The sequence below is a fragment of the Carassius carassius genome, chromosome 21, assembly GCF_963082965.1.
Source record: "Carassius carassius chromosome 21, fCarCar2.1, whole genome shotgun sequence".
In the NCBI taxonomy this organism is placed as follows: domain Eukaryota; kingdom Metazoa; phylum Chordata; class Actinopteri; order Cypriniformes; family Cyprinidae; genus Carassius; species Carassius carassius.
Window position 1 is genome coordinate 22,046,626 of NC_081775.1, and position 17,163 is coordinate 22,063,788.

Below are 17,163 nucleotides of genomic sequence, written 5' to 3' on the forward strand. Positions count from 1 at the left end.
GGTCATTGCACTTACATCAAATGACGATATGGACTAATATCTGTAAATATTAAGCTGGACAGTCTTTTTAAATATGAATCCTGCATGTTCTGCGTGTCTGTGTTAATGAATGGAGCAGAAGCGCGTCTTCCTTTATTAAACGCATGGAAGCGCGCGTGACGCTCCGGTGATTCCAGCGTCTGCTGTCTCACTAAATAAGGACGTGAAACACATGAACAACATCTCCAGAACTGCTCTGACAGTCACTTCATGAGCATTTGACCGTTTGATTTGAGTAAAACTAGCATCACATCACATACACAGAACTGTAAAGGTACGTCAACCCGTCAAAATAAAAGTCCGGTTAAAGACTATTGTTCAGCAGAATGTACATAGCCTACCACTAAAAAAAAAAAAAAAATCAAACATTATTTTTTTTTTTAAGGTTTAATCACAAAACATTTCTTCCATGTTTTATTTTTAATAGTAAATCCCCTTTGTTTACCAAAAAGTTAAGTTAATTTTTAATAATTAAAAGATAAATTAATGTTTTATTGGTTTAATGTGCATCTCAGAAAATGCTTTATTTAAAATCCCAACTGAATGGCACTAAAATGCACTTAATTCATCTGTCAACTTTCTTGTCATTGATCACAGTACAAGTACAGACAGAGAAACAATGGGTAATAATTAAATGTTTATTTTTGATGTATGCATTGCATTCTATGCATTAAAAAAATAACAAAAAAAAAATTCTAAAAAAAGAAACTTAGTTGTTCATTTAAAGAGACCTGTGACGGTCACGGAGGGACCGCACGTTCAACATGGACGTTAATACGCACAAACACACACCGAGACTGTTTGGTGATACAAGAGTTTATTGTAATTATTGATCAGAGACTGAATAAAATACCTCCAACCCTCAGGCCACACTCTCCACTGCAGAAACAAACACAGACTACCTTCTATTACAAAGGCATTCACATTAATACGGGTGGCCAGCACCATGACCACATGTGGAGGGACAAACTCACAGAAAACACTTTACACATGTTCCCTTAAATATACAGAGTCTGAAAGAAACATATTGGCATGATGTTCTACTTAATAAATGTACTTTGTTATTAATTTGTTCACATTAAACAGGAAATAACAGCAGCAACTCGGCCACGTTGCCCCTGAAATCCCCTGCTCAATTAATAGATGGTAGATTCCCACCCTAAGCGGAACCAATAATTCCTGCCTTTGTTTTTTACCAGGACTCTAAAAATCACGGGACAAACGCTACACGGGAACAATACACATAGTTTACAGGTATTTCATTCACCCTCTGATCAATAATTACAATAAACTCTTGTATCACCAAACAGTCTCGGTGTGTGTTTGTGCGTATGTGTGCGTATTAACGTCCATGTTGAACGTGCGGTCCCTCTGTGACCGTCACAAGACCCAGGAGTCTTATTTTCTCTTGCAAAATTAATATTGAACTTTAATTAAGCAAAAACACATTTTATCCGATTACTCGATTAATCGATGGAATTTTTGGTAGAATACTCGATTACTAAAATATTCGATAGCTAAAGCACTAGATAAGATATGGTATTCATTTACCAATGTATAAAATAATACCATGGAAATTAGGGATGCACGATATTGGATTTTTGCAGATATCCAATATTTTTCAACTCATTTTGTCCGATACCAATACCGATATATTTCCTTTTGTTTGTAAATAACACCAAACCTCTCCTGTGTGGAAATTATAAGCAAATTATTTTTCATTTTGATTAGGTTTAACAATAACTTATTTGCTAGAATTAAATAAACTATAATGAAGTTCTTTTATAATTACAGTACACTGAAAGCTTTGAAAATAACTTTAAATTAACTAGAGGTCGACCGATATGGGTTTTTCACTGACCAATGCCGATATTTAATGCCGATTCTTTTGGCCAATATGTTTGGCCGATTTTCTTTTTTTTTTCTCCATTCATCTCATAAAAGTGAGTTTGGGCAAATTATTATTGCAGGGTACAAGATAGTAATAATAGTAGAAGTAGCCCAATTTAGAGTAATTATACATGGCTCAAAACTTAAGCACCTTCCCAAAACAGTTCTGAAGAATGCTTTTTGTTTGTTTACTGACAGACACCAGTGTTTCCCACAGACTGCAAATGAATTCTCTGCCAGCAGGCAGCACTGTTGGAGCGGAGATATAGAGGTTTCCCCAGTAACGGCTGTAATCAAATAAGTGCTGCTACAAACGCTACTTTATCAAGCATTACAGGAAAGTCAAAATGAAAATGATATTGAAGCTTTTCTGAAGACAGTCGGTTCTTTTCAAAGATACATTCACATAAAAACACCCGCACTGCATTTTAATTTTGAAACGTGAAGCACTCATTTTATTCAACGAAATATAATCCTTTTGGAAAATCTATTTGTGGCGGTCAGTTTTGATATAGTGATGAGCCATTACAAATAACTCAATGTTAAGGAAACACCAGACACTGCTATAAGTCAAATAAAGACACAAATAAAGATTTCACACATATTACATAGCATGCTGCTCCTAACTGCTTAAGAGTGCGCTGATGCAGATTAATAAAAGCCAGTCAGCCAGCCGATAAATCGGTCGACCTATTAACTATATATAATATACTATACATAAAGATGCAGTAGAAACCTTAACATTTTATGATTTAACATTTGTGTTAAATCATAACACAAATGATTTTTCTAGATGTTGTAGAAAAATCACAAACATGACACTTGTAAATTAATTTTATATATGCTGATTTATTCATTAAAGTGTATATATTATTTTAGTTAAACAAATTATGAGTTCTAAATTATTTCAGAATTTTTACCACTCTTTAGTCACTCAATTCCCGGAGGGCCGGAGCTCTGCAGAGTTTAGATTCAACCCTAAGTAACCACACCTGATCCAACAAATCAAGTCCTTCAGGCTTATTTGAAAGCTACCTGATACAGTATGCGTCTTGAAGCAGGGTTGGAACAAAACTCTACAGTGCTCCGGCTCTTAAGGAATTGAGTTTGATTTGTAAAAATTCAGAAAATATTTTAGAGCTTATATTATGTTTAGAAAATATATAAATATTACACATTAATGAATAAATCAACATATATAAAATTATTTGGTAACACTTTAGAATAGGTAACACTTACTAGTTGCTTATTAGCATGGATATTACCAGAATATTAGCCATGTATTAGTGCTAATTAAGAACATATTAATGCCTTATTCCACTTGACCTTATTCTACATCCCTAATCTTACCCAATACCTTAACCTAACCACTACCTCACTAACTATTAATAAGCAGCAAATTAAGAATTTATTGAGTGAAATGTCATAGTTAATAGTTAACTAGTGTTACCTATTCTAAAGTGTTACCAATTATTTAATTTACAAGTGTCATGTTTGTGATTTTTTTATTCATGTAAACTATAGCTTCTGACCTTTAAATCAAAACATACTCATGATTTTATGACATCAATTACTGCTTTATTTAATCAGAAACACAGTCTAAATGTTATTTGTGTATTTTACTTTCATTTTATTAGAAGCAGGTCAACAGCGCCCCCTATGAAATCAAAACTTCTTACTGAGCGGGCATTAGGACTCAGGGGAAGGCTGCCGCTGCTGCCACTGCATGTGCTATTATTGGTTGGTTGTTCTAGCATACACCGAACGTGTCATTCTGTACGTGCATTCTCAGTTTAACTGCAGAGATCCAAAACTTTGCTTCAATAATGAGCCACACTAGCTAGCACACCCTGAACACATACGAGTTAAGGCATTCCTCTTATCGGCAAGACATATCGACATACTTTTTCATATTGGCCAGATGCCGATATGTACATTTAAAGCTATTATCGGCCGATTCCCACACCAGATCGATAATATCGTGCATCCCTAATGGAAATACCATGTCCAAAAACATGGCAATTAGTCAATATTATATGATCATAAGTGATTTTGCTCTAAATAGCAGTATAATTATTATTAACAACAGCACAATTGTGAGTGTGATATTGCTTATGCAGAACAATCAACTAAAGTAAATATTCAGTAACTTACATTTTAGAAATAATATTACACTCTTACAATCTTTTATAGAATCTGGACAAAGTGGACTAAGTATGTCAAGCCCATAAGGTCAGACTTTATGTGTTACAGTTTCATGTGAGAGATAATCATTTCTGTACAAGTGCTCTTCCCATATTTGTTCACATAAAAAAAATGTTAAAAATAAAAATAATAAAAAAAGAAATAATATTACACATTATTTTGTGTATTGTTGCTCCACCAAACAAAATATTTGCAAAAAAACAAAACTGATTCATTACTTCCTCACCATGTCAGTGTTGAACTATTTGAGTGAATGATTCAATGACTCACTCACAAAGACAGATGCAATATACTATCATACTAATGCTTCTTCCTCATACTAATATTTCTTCCATAAAAAGTTGTAAAATCTAATATGGAGTATGTTGGTATGCTAGTATTTGTTCTTGAACGAATTAGTCTTTTGAATGAATTGTTTGAAATCATGTCTCACTCATAGAATCAGTGGTTCAGTTCAGAATCGCGTACTAGCATACAACCAGTCACCTCTGTCATTCTGAATGAAAAAAAAAAATCAGTTGAATAAATGAGTCAATAAATCACTCATGCCATACTAATATAACCTGAAGAGTCACTGAAATAACTCCAACACTAATGCACAGATTAACTGGAAAGGGCAAATCCAGACAGTAGACTGATTTAAACATTCAAAAGTGACAGAGCTGCTGGAACACTGCTCAAACAATTACATTTAAAGAGCAAAAATAGCTATTGTAAAATGAAGTTGTTCACTCCCAGTATACACTCCCAGTGCACAGAAACCATCCTACAATTGATCTTATGATCGTCTCTCAAATATGCATATGTGTGATTCATAGAATAAATGTACGCACAGAAAATGCATGTACACATCTTTTTCAGATGTGAAACCTATGAATCAAAAATGATCTTGAACTTGCCTGCAAATGAATTGTTTCAGCTCCCTGCTTTACAAACGACTCCTAATTAATGTCATTAACTTATATAAGATCACCAGTCATCTTCCATATTCTTTCATTTAGAACAATGAGCAAGAACAGATTACATTTTCAAAAACCTGTGGTAGCCTACTCTGACAAGAAAAGTGCAGAACCTGACGTGAACTAAGCACTTTTCCACTTCAAAGTTTGTTTTTATAACTGCGTTGATGTGGATTTAAGAGTACGCACACTCTAAGATCAAATATGGGCCTATGCACGCTTTATAAATGAGGCCACTGGACTGGAAACACAAAGGCTAAAGGTTCAAATTCTCAAAAGGGTGATGACTAATGAACTATCACCAAAATAATTAAGAACAAGGTCTTAAACCCCAGGTTTCCTCTTTATAAACTAAGTGTCAGTCACTCTAGATAATAAATGATTTGCTAAAAACTAATTAGCAATTAAGACAACATTAAATGTCACATCACTGAACAGTAAAGGCAAATAGCACCACGTGGGCCACAGCCATATATCCTTCCACACAACAGAGTTCAGCTTGTTTCTCTGTTCAGAGACCAGGAGAATGAAACCACAGGCTCTGCTGGCTTTTGTGCTGTGCTGAATGCTGTTGTTGTTGTCGTCAGTAGTGCTCGAGCACAGTCTATGACAGCAGGCCAGAGCTCACCTCCCTGGTACATCACCCAGCTGCATAAGCCATGTGAGTGCATGCAGAATCAACAATTGTACACAATGCATTAATTAATTCAGATCATTAAAGCATGTTTGTGCAGCTCAACAGCATATTTAAATGCTGGCTGAGGTGCATTAGCAACACAAATGATAAACATTTTCCTATTCTCTGGCATCGCTTACAGTTGATTTCTCAGAGTGCATTTCATAAATGACCTAGATGGCCCTGAGATTTCCTGTAAACTAGCTTTTATTATCATGCCACTCAGCATGTAGTCATGAGGTCTGTACTCGCTCGATAATCTCACTAAAATACTGTTAAAACCTTGAAAAGGACAACTGACAGTTTATACTCAAAGTATTCAGAATATTAACCAGAAATAATATCTCAATGATACTTAAGCCAGCTTTGTGTGAGGATCAGACCAACATTAGACATTCACTATTTATATACGAGTATTGACCATGTTTTATAGATGGTCCATCATTGAATTCATCATGTTACTTTCTATCATACCATTTGTATTATCACAGTGGTTATCAGCTCATCTTATGATTTAAAGCAGTTTTTGGTACTTCTAATAGACTGACATATTAACATTATATCACTTGATGAAATAGAGGGCTATACGTTTCTGGCAACCATAAGGTAATGTTTTTATTTAACAAATTTAACAGGATATATTCACAGTGCATTACTGACAGCAAACTACATAATATATCATTTGTGATTTTGGGTATGTTCCTCACACAATGCTACCATATGACTTCAGAAGACTTGTAATATGATTTGTACGGTCTTCTTTTATGATACTTTTTGAAGCTTAACAGTACAAATGACCATTCACTTTCCTCGTAAGCCATATTCCCCAAGATCTCCTTTTGCATTTCACAGAAGAAAATAACAAGGAGTTGAGGATGATCAAATTTTGGGTGAACTATTCTATTAAAATATTTAATTATAAACAAGCTGACACAAATTGATACTTTATGGAAAAGTCCCACATCCAATTCATGTGACAATGACCCACAATCAGGCTAGGCTCAGAGCCACGTTCTCTTCTCCAGGCTTCTGTGTGCCTCTAGACAGCCCAACAGACAGAAATTCTCCATCTGCCACGGGCTGCCAAGCTTTGCCCACAGGCGCTGTCCTGCTTGGCAGGGATGTAGGTGAGCCACCAGCACTGGCACACAACTACAAATCTTTCAATGCTGATGCTAACGAGCACTAGTTAACAGCGGATGACAAAATAAGTGACAGGAGGACTGGACCAGACTCCTTGCATTTTCAGGTTTTCAGTCTGCTAAAATAAGATGATGTTCCTCTGATAATGAGAGAGTTCATGCTAATGCAGCAGGTTCCCTCTGATGAGGTCTAATCAACAGGACCAATTCAAGCCGATTCAAATTTAAATGCAAAGTATACTGTGCATCCCCCACCTCCCTCTCTCTATCCTTCTCTGCAGGTCTTCAGAGACGGGGCCAGGGGTGTTTCTGAATGATCCCTCTAATCTTAAACTGCACTGGCTTTCATGTGTCTCGACTCTTTCGGGCCTGATAATGGATCTAACTTTCCCAAAAAAGTGCCAGACTGACTACAGCTCAGCAGGCTTGGTGTGGGGTCAATGTAGCTACTGTTAACTTCAGCATGAACTGAAGAAGCTAACCTGAAGCTAAAAGCTGGAGATGAGATGTAGAGCCCTTTCAAAGCTCTTCACTTAAATAAGACTCTGAATTATCCAGATGACTACAGGGTTCAAAGCTCGAATCAGACTTTTATATAAAGTGAGACAGGATGCACAGGCTGTCTAAAATAGCCTCCAAAATCGCAGTGTGAAACTTTGAACAGAGAGATTAGCTTACTCTACAAAACAAAAAACAATGCATTCTGCTTGCATGCTTGCACTGGCGAGCCGTGCAGCACTGAATGATATCTCTCATGCATACAGAGGAAATGCAGCAATATCAGTCTTCAGTCCTGGCCCTTGCAAGACTCAAACGTCATCACACACTACTTAGAGAAGTAGATTAGTTTAATTTCTATTAAAAGCCTTTTATCCCTTGCAGTGCCATCAATGCTTGATGCTGAATTTCTGACAGGCTGAGGCTTTAAAAGTTGTTAGCAGTTATTCTGATATAATGGCAATGCTAGAAGTGTCAAAAACCAACAGTTTTCGACATGATGTCAAAATGCCTAATGTAACTAGTCATAGTACAGAATAAAAAATTCAATTTGACGACCTTAACAAAAGTCGTATGTTTGATTTAATGTGTACATGTGTGCACTGAAATCTTGAAATAGCATTAGGATGGTCTTCAAAAGTAAGCACACTACTTCATGTTAAATAAATAAATTAATAAAAATAGCACCCACCTGAGTGAAACCAAATCTCAAAACAATTAGCATACAATTATGCAACTTAATACCCACTATCTTGGGTTTATCTATTTTTTACTAATCCATAACTTCTGATTGTTTTTTCCTACAATCTGCATTACAAGAATCAGATGATTGAATGGTTTGTTCATTTGTTTTTAAAAGCACTCCAGCATTCTTTCCTATCTTACCCGCATCTCAATGCCCTCAAGTACATCTTAATTGCCTTAAGAAAGTTATGTTTGTGTTCTAGTTACAGATGATAATTTTGTGAATCTCTGGGTTCTTTTAAGGATAGACTAAACAAGAACAAGTCAAGACACACACTCAAATGACAATCTGCATCTGCATCACAAGACACTTATCATGAGGTGGGAATACAATGCCGCATATTTACAAAGCACGCTGCAAGAGATCACACAGTGAAGTTACATAGTAGAGTACAGTGTACATGAGCCCCAGGATCTGTGTTTCTCAACAACTCAGCTTTTGACTTCGTGGGAATATGAAAAACTAGCCTGCAGCAATTCTCCACAAAATCTACAGCCACATGGCACTATACACTATAGCTCAGGATGTGACCAAGTGTATCTAGAAATAACCTGCCACACTTCCGAACAGGCTACTGGCCACTTCTAGAGATATTTCTGACAACAAATGCAAACAAATGATGCGTCCTTTAAGGCATCAAATTTGAAATAGAGCTGCTTTTAGAATCTTAGAATCTACACAGAAAAAAAAGACAAGCCATTTTAAAAAGTATTCCTTAAAACTAACCAGTACTTTTAACTAGAATGCAATCCAGTAATAAATAAATACATAAATAAATGTACGTTTTAGTTTCACTTTCATTTGATTTTAGTACTTCTATTACATACTTCTATTAATGCCAACTGAATAGCTACTAGTAAAATTAAGCACCAGTAAAAACTGGAAAAAGTATTTAACTGAAGTGAATAATGAACCAAAGATAATGTGGCATTTGTTACTAGAATAGTATCTGTATATAATGAATAAGTACTAGTGACAAATTAAATTGATTAATAGAGTCACTATTTTAATAAATACTGTCCTAGTAACTAAATGTATAGTTGCTAGTTAATCTAAAAAGAACAAGTCATCAGTAGATTATTTACTAATACTTTAAAATAAGCATTAGGCCAAATAACATAAATGTAGATACTAGTACGTTGGCATGTCATATTACTGTACATACAGTTACTGAATGCAAGACCTGAAGCAAAAGATCAAATACATGGCATAAAACACATATAATTAACAAACAAATGAATCTATCCAACTTTCAAATTCCACCTAAAAGCCACAAAATCTCCATTACTTTGCCCATCATTATTTTGTCACAGCAACTTCCTTCCAGAAAGCCCCGTGTCTGAAGTCTTTGTTCTAGACAGAGGAAATATATGCACTGATGGGGAACAGCACAACACATGCTGTGCGCTGCCAGACCAAACTGAATCTGACCTTGTTGGAAATGAAAAAGCTTTTGCTCCACAATGCTGACTGACACTGAAACAGAGATGCTCCGCTGGGGAAAGCCTCACTGTCAGTGACACACAGACGATGCGCTGCCTTCTGCTGTACTACGCCTATTATGTTGCATTCCAGGTAAAAATGTTCAACAGCAGAACCATTGACTTCATACTGTGCATAGAAACGCAAAAAAGTGTTTTACCTGGTTTTGGTTTCAGTAAAAACAACGTGGCTCATTTTCATCGCTGGTAAACGCCGGTAGTTGTTTCCACCGTGCTGCGTTCAATGTGTAACAGAGAGTAAGAAGGTTTGAACTAACAGTTGACAGTGTTCAAAAAGCCCCACCTACCAGTGCTCCTATTGGTTCACCTTTCCCGTCACTCAAGCGTCACCGGAGCAAAACTTTGTAGGCATGGCAACTGCGTTTCCAATGGCGCTTTTCCTAGCCAATAGAATAATGGTTCAATTTCAAGAGTCAACGCCCACCTACCAAAGACAAGAGTCATTGGATAAAAAGTTTGTCAATCAAAGTAAGCCTTTACAAAAGGCGGGAACCCTTGAGTTCGATTATTGTAATGTATGCAAATTCATTTATTTTCCAAAATCCATAAAGACAAATCCGCTCAGCAAAAGACAAAAGTACTCAGCACAAAAACAAATTTGGCAAAGAGCGCATTAAATTTTTACTGATAACTGGGATTTATGTATTTGCACAGAAAAAAAAAATAAAATACAATAAAAGAGCAAAAATAATAATGTTAAATAATAATATTATTGTTAAAAATAATATGTATTGTTGTTAATATTATTATTGTTTTTTTTTGTGTTGTGATTTTGATTTATAATATGCTTTGTGTGCTACCCACTGGATACTAACAGATTAATAATAATAAAAAATGATAAAAAAAAAGAGCAAAACATTATTTTTGATGTTTTTTAAAAAGCAGCACACAATTCCATCACAACATTATACTGTATATATCAAGTTCAGTCAATAATTGAAATGCCACAATGACAATTAATCATATTTATATGTGCCAAAAATGGACAATTAATGGGTATTGACCATATAATTTAAGGCTCATTGTTACCCATAAGCAATGTGTGATATTAGTTAACAAATTTAATAATAATAAATTATTAATAATTAATACATTGACCTTTGTATGATTTTTGTATTGCTGATTTAGGTCATTTTACATAAAACCAAGATCTATTTCTATTTGAAAAACCACCAAAAAATGAATTAATGTCTCAGATATGAATCACATGGCAATTTCTTAGCTTTTTTATTAAAACCAATTAGCCACACTTGAGTTTGGTCAAGGTCAAGGATGCACAAATTATTACATATTTAATCAAAACACTACATAACAAAAATGTTATTCTACAGCAGTGTGATTCTTGGAAGCAGAAGGGGAAGATTCGCTGTGCCCCGAGGGATGTGGGAGTGGGTCAGAGGGAGGAAGGGGAAGAGTCAGTTCCGGAGTGGGTGTATTATAGTCTGGGTGGCTCTTGCTACGGTGAGCCGTGACATTGTCTCTCTTTTCAAAACGGCGACCGCAAATCTCACAGGGGAACTGGTAGGTGCTCTCGGCATTGTGCTTTCGCATGTGCCAATTCAGAGAGGCTTTCTGGCGACAGGTAAAGCCACACACCTCACACCTAAAAAAGAGAGACGGTGCGGGTTATATATAAAAGCTGAAAATTGTAGAAGCACAGCCTTGAGCAATATAGTCGTTCTGTTAAATATTGATGGGATGTTCATGTAAAAATTCGTTTGGGAGTTACAGGGCCTAGTGCACGTGTGTGTGATGAAACCCATACTGCAGCGGTTTCTCTCCGGTGTGTATCCTGCGGTGGATGATCAGGTTACTGCTGGTTCGGAACGCCCGGGCACAGAACTCACAGATATAGTCTCTCTGATCTCACACACACAAAGAATCATACAGAGAGAACCACAGCATAAAAAAACAATAGTCACTACTATATACTGTACTTAATATTAATATTATATGAAATAATAATATCATTACATTATTATATTTTCTTTTAGCTTCTATAATTGTTCATGGTTATAATTTTTTGGAACAACTTTATATTAAGTGTCTCTACCTATGATGGACTAACATTTAAAATAATCATTTGATACGCTTACTTTGTATGTACATGTTTTTATATCATACTTATATTTAAAAACACCTTAAGGTATGACATCTGTAATTAATTTCTGTAATTACATCTAAGTACACTGTTGTTGACCCTACCACTACTCTTTAACCAGCCAACCAAACCTATCCCCAACCTTTTTTTTTCTTTTTCACCTTATCCATTCTGGCATCTCTTTAATCCTCTACCAAATTAACTGAATGAAATATAGATGAATTTGTGTCAAAATACAGTAGAATCTGATTAGATATCCAGCAGCCTTACAACAAAAGTAAGGCAGTGACAACAAAAGACACGGGAGGTGTTTTCTTCTCTCTTTTAAAAGTTAATAAACCTATTTTATTTATTTATTTTATTACTGTATTCAGCATTGTTGTTTACCTGCAAAACAGACCTACTGTATGTCCCACAAGCTGACAATCACTGGATTGGAAGAATTTAATTACTATATTCATTTTCTTTTATCTGAATAGACTAATCTTGAGATACTGTCTAGACATATCAATGCATGCATATACTCATACACATAGTGCCTGTGCATGACATTTATCACAAATATCATTCATATGGACTAAAAACTCACTACTATGTAGCTTCTCATGCTCCTTCAGATGCTTCTTAAAGTTGAATGACTTGCTGCAGGTGTGGTGCGAGCAGATGAAGCTCTTCTTCTTGAGATGTTGGTACTTGACGTGATGCTGTGGAGAAGAACAGATTGTGAGAGGCTTTGCCATCCTGTCAGTGTTCATGCTTTTCCATAAAACCTTGCAGTTTATTTTCTCACGGATCAGTGCAGAATAATGGAAACTAGAGTTGTTCTCTCTCAGAGCTGTTTCAGTCCAGCAAAGATTAATGAATGTGTCATGGACATGTCAATACTGACTCAGTCAGCACTCACATTTAGATATTGCAGACTAGAGAAAATCTTATCGCACCCTTCAAACTCGCAAGGCAAAATAACTTTGGGTGTTGATTTTCTGTAAACACGGAGACAAGTATCATCTAAATATGACGTTAACATATAACATACAACAGGACATTCAAAATCAAACCTTGGAAATATTACCAAATACATAAATAAATGACTGTTCTAATATTTAAAATATACATAACTATCCATACATAGAATACTATATAAAGGTTTTTTAAACCTATAGGTCAGTTTAAAAATATGTATTAATATCTTGGTAAAATAAAAAAATAAAAACCGTTTTCTTTTGCCACCAATCTGGGACACTTCATCTTTCAGTAACTGTGGCCTGGAGAGAAAAATGTACAGAACTTTAGGGTTTCATTCAACTTACTGGGAATCAAAATACAGAAATATGTGCTGTTAGACAAATCACCTCATATTTTTAAGAGTTCCTGCCTTTTTGTTGGCATGGTGTGTCTCAGGAGGATCTGTTTTACTCTGGGTCCCTCTGTTGGTTAAATTCAGCACTGCAACTTCCTCATTGCTAGGAAACGGAGAGTTTATTTAACTTTTGTCTTTTTCAGTCATTAAGTGTTTCAGTACAAATGAATAGCGCACATACATATCGGTGGGCCTTTGGTTTTCAATGGAAACTCTTGCAGGTCCATCTCCTGTCAGCTCATCACTGTCTTCTGGAGATCTGACAGTCAGAAGAAAAAATCAAAGAGTCTTAAAACTGAAACAAAATATTGTAAATACAGATAAAAAACCAAATGTGCAAAGATATATACCCATGCTCTGAATGTAAAAAGTCAACAGCTGAATCATTTCCTTCCTGTGTCCCAGGAATCACTGGAACACATGGTTGTAGTTAGTCCTTGAATAACAAAAACTGCATATTTCTTTGAGAAAAATCCTTAAAAACAGTCACCTGCATTCTTGTTTACCCTAAACATTTCAGATCTTGTCTTGCGTTTCTGTTCTGTGTCATTTGTGGTAACTTCAGCATTTTCTTGTTGTTGTTGTCTGGTTTTTAATCTAGTCACTAGTCTAGTTTTCAATTCTTGTCTTTCCATGTCTGTGTCTGGCTCCTTCAGCTGTCTCCTGCCTCGTGGTTTCAGTCTCTTTGGGCTAGATGCAGTTCTATCACCTTGATTTTTTGAGGTTATTACCTTCTTAAGAGGAGACCACAAAAAATGATGTCCATTTTCACAGGTATATTTGAGACACACGTCCACCTCAGATGAGTCTTTGGACTCAGTTTCAGCTGCTCTTGTCCCTGCTGCATGAGAGCTCTGATCTTGCTCTGTTGTTTTCTTGACTGCATCAGAATGCAGGACAGGGGCAAGAGGGCACATCTGTCCATGGTTGTGGACCAACAGGATGAGTTCCTGCAAAGACTCCTTAGTAGTTGACAAAGGGCCTGTCTCTCCTTTCCCATCACCTAAAAAAGCCCAATGTATAACAAGAGTAGATATTTAACATATATATAACATGTATATATATATATATATATATATACACACACACACACACACACACACACACACACCAAATGCACTGAGAAACCAATAGATTTTGTGATTGTAGCAGATTAACAAGGCCAAAAACACTGCTAAACATTAGGCCATTCACAACAAAAGCAATAACTGTAACAATAACATTTTAATTATGGTTTTAATTCTGTGAGAATAGGGAAGTCTACACTACAGTGATAATGATAATGACACAGAGGAACAATATCTTGGAATCACTTTCATAATGATTTTTTCCAGCTGATCAGAATCTACCCAACTTTAAAGAGCTTGAGCATTTAAAGCAGCAGAAAACATAACTGCATTATGCTCTTAAACAGAACTCCATTGTGCATTGGTGTGGATGCTAATACCTTTATCATTGTAGATATAATTTTTGGTGTCAACGGGTCTCTATTTAGTTTTTTTTTTTTTTTTCCAGTACAAATATCTAAAACATTGTAAAACAAAGATTCATTTGCTTGAGAACCAAAATTACTGGAGATATTAAATCTTGTTTTCTAAAAAAATAATAATAATAATAATACAAAATTATCAAAATTAAGCAAGTTTATGCTTGAAGCAAAAATTAAATATCAGGTCAAGATGATGAGAGGTTTGTATATTCGCTGATGTAGTACAAATATGAATTGAAATCTTCAGACAGATGAATAAATTGTTTAATAAAGGGCAACCACTTGTTTCCAGAATTTCATATTTGCAATAATAGCAATAAACAGATATTCATTGTGCATTGGTGTGGACTGTAATGCATTTATCGTTATAATTATCCTCATATTAAATTTATCATTTTTGGTGTCAATGGGTATTTATTCAGTATTTTTGTCTTTTTTTCCAGAATAAATATCTAAAACATTCTAAAACCAAGACACATTTACTTAAGAATCAAAATTACTGAAGATTTTAAGTCTTGTTTTCTGAAAGAGTTATCAAAATTAAGGGAGTTTGTACTTGAGGCAAAAGTAAAAAAATAAAACAATGTTAGTGGGGTCAGAAAAATAAACTTAATTCAAAGGGTAAAGAAGATTATTTGTCTCTTTCCATTGAGAGAAGCATAAACTCACTTAATAATAGATTTTTCAGAAAATAATATCTTAAGTAATTTTCCTTCTTAAATGCATTTTCATTTAGGAATTTCCAAATCTACATAATGGGCAACAAGACAAAAATACGAACAAAGAAATTCTTACATTTTTTTATTTTTTAACAACACATATAATGTTTTATTTAGTTATGAAGAAATCATAGAGGTTAAAATACTTGATAAATGATAAAATATTATAGAATCAGTTATAAAAAACTTGTCGTTTTGTTGGTGAGCTATGCCTTTAAGGAAGGAATCTGTGGTTTACCTGAGCACTTGATACAAACTCTTGAAGCATAGCTGCAAAACATAAAGCAAATGTCATTGTCAGTTAGACCACATTTTATCTGTAATGCTTCACACACCCCTAAAAGACCTGCCTGTCAGCCAAACCTCAATACGTTTAGAACTCCATAAACCACAAGTTCATCTGTGCTTTTCTGCCTATACTTTCTTTTAAGCTCCCTCATAGTTCCTGTCTTTTCCCTGTATGATTTGGAGCTGGATCAGAACAACTGGAAAAAATTGGACTCTCATCTCCAAAGCCAGAATCAACAACTGCAGATGCAATTCCAAAATAAGTTCCAGACAGCGAACTGTCATCTAGTGGGTCTAAGGGTAACTGTATCTCTCTGCAGAACAGGATGACTGTATTATACCTCTCCAGCAGATGCTGAGCGAGCTCTGAGTGAAGAGAGAAGCCCAGTTTCTCTTTGAGCTGACCCCAGCTCTGCAGACATGAGCCCAGCCGCACGCGAGACTTACTCCTGCGGGCATCCAGCTCCCTGCGCCGCTGACTGCGCTGAGTGTCTTTAGAGGATGACATCACACTGACAGGTGCCACTCAAACAACACTGAAGATGGAGAGAGAAATCAGGAGAAGAAGATGAGAGGTTTGGACTGAAATCATCAGACAGATGAATAAACTGTTTAATAAATTGCAATCATTGGTTTCCAAAATGCCATATTTGCAAAAGGTATTGTAAGAGCACTGTAATGGTTTTAATTAAAGTTACAACACACTGCATAAATAAAGGGCTCCCCTAATTTATTTATATTAATTCATTATGACCACTGTATTATGATTATTATGGCTGTATTAAACTACATTTAATTTGGGGTAACTTTGCAGCCTTGTCAATCATTAGACATAGTTTCTTTATTTGTTTCATAGAAAATGAATAGAATATAAACCAGTTCATATAAAATCTAATTGATATTGAGTCGAGGTTGACTATTATATTCTGAAACATTAAGTGTTTTGTTGGGAAACACACACACACATAAAAAAAAGCATATAATTTGTAATCTGTTCATGGGAAGTGCCACCGGCAGCTGCTGTTACGCCTCATTTTATGTATGTGCATAATATGTCTTAAGTTGACAACTTGTAAGTAGCAGGAAAGAAACCACTGACATACCTTAAATAAGACCCTGAGCGATAGTGTTTGCGGGGCCCACTTGCTCAAACCGTTGCCCTTTTAAGGAGGAGCCGCTCGGTCGATCAACACAGTCTGTCGCTGAAGTCGGTATAAAAAGCATTAAAAATATCTGAAAGAGATGCAACACAGAAAATTATGAAAATAAGCTGAATACATCTTCTCAGTGCGATTATGTGAAATATGTCCAGATCCAGAGTATTATGCCGAACGAGCTGCAGAAACAGAAAGCAAATCGGAATTTTCATGTCCCAGAAGTCTTCGCGGCACAGCTAGGATCTATGGGAAATGTAGTCCGAAAACAAACATCTGTGCTACTTTATCATGTCATGTGATAATCCAGTGTTTTAAGCATTATTATTATTATTATCTTAATATAAGTTGGAGTTGGTGCAGCACTGTAATACTGTACCAGTGTACTTACATGGT

General features: G+C 35.5%; 2 protein-coding genes across 3 annotated transcripts in view; both read right to left on the minus strand.

The window, feature by feature from the left end:
- LOC132097856 (F-BAR domain only protein 1-like) overlaps nt 1-9,931 on the minus strand; it is a 43,181-nt gene extending 33,250 nt beyond the window's left edge. Inside the window, exon 1 of one of the 2 annotated variants that reach the window (XM_059503819.1) lies at nt 9,797-9,931. The gene's annotated coding sequence lies outside the window, so the exon portion shown is untranslated. The remainder of the gene's footprint in view (nt 1-9,796) is intronic. The other variant, XM_059503820.1, reaches the window with a different exon arrangement.
- Nucleotides 9,932-10,859: 928 nt separating this feature from the next.
- znf692 (zinc finger protein 692) lies at nt 10,860-17,009 on the minus strand. The gene is made up of 13 exons (XM_059503827.1): nt 16,892-17,009; nt 16,717-16,815; nt 15,955-16,149; nt 15,564-15,595; nt 13,608-14,120; nt 13,468-13,528; nt 13,299-13,376; nt 13,110-13,220; nt 12,972-13,022; nt 12,662-12,740; nt 12,347-12,461; nt 11,422-11,521; nt 10,860-11,259 (listed from the first exon to the last, which is right to left on the minus strand). Exons 3-13 carry the CDS (start codon nt 16,119-16,121, stop codon nt 10,977-10,979), a joined length of 1,590 nt encoding a protein of 529 aa, XP_059359810.1. The 5' UTR covers nt 16,122-16,149; nt 16,717-16,815; nt 16,892-17,009; the 3' UTR covers nt 10,860-10,976.
- Between the last annotated feature and the right edge of the window lie 154 nt (nt 17,010-17,163).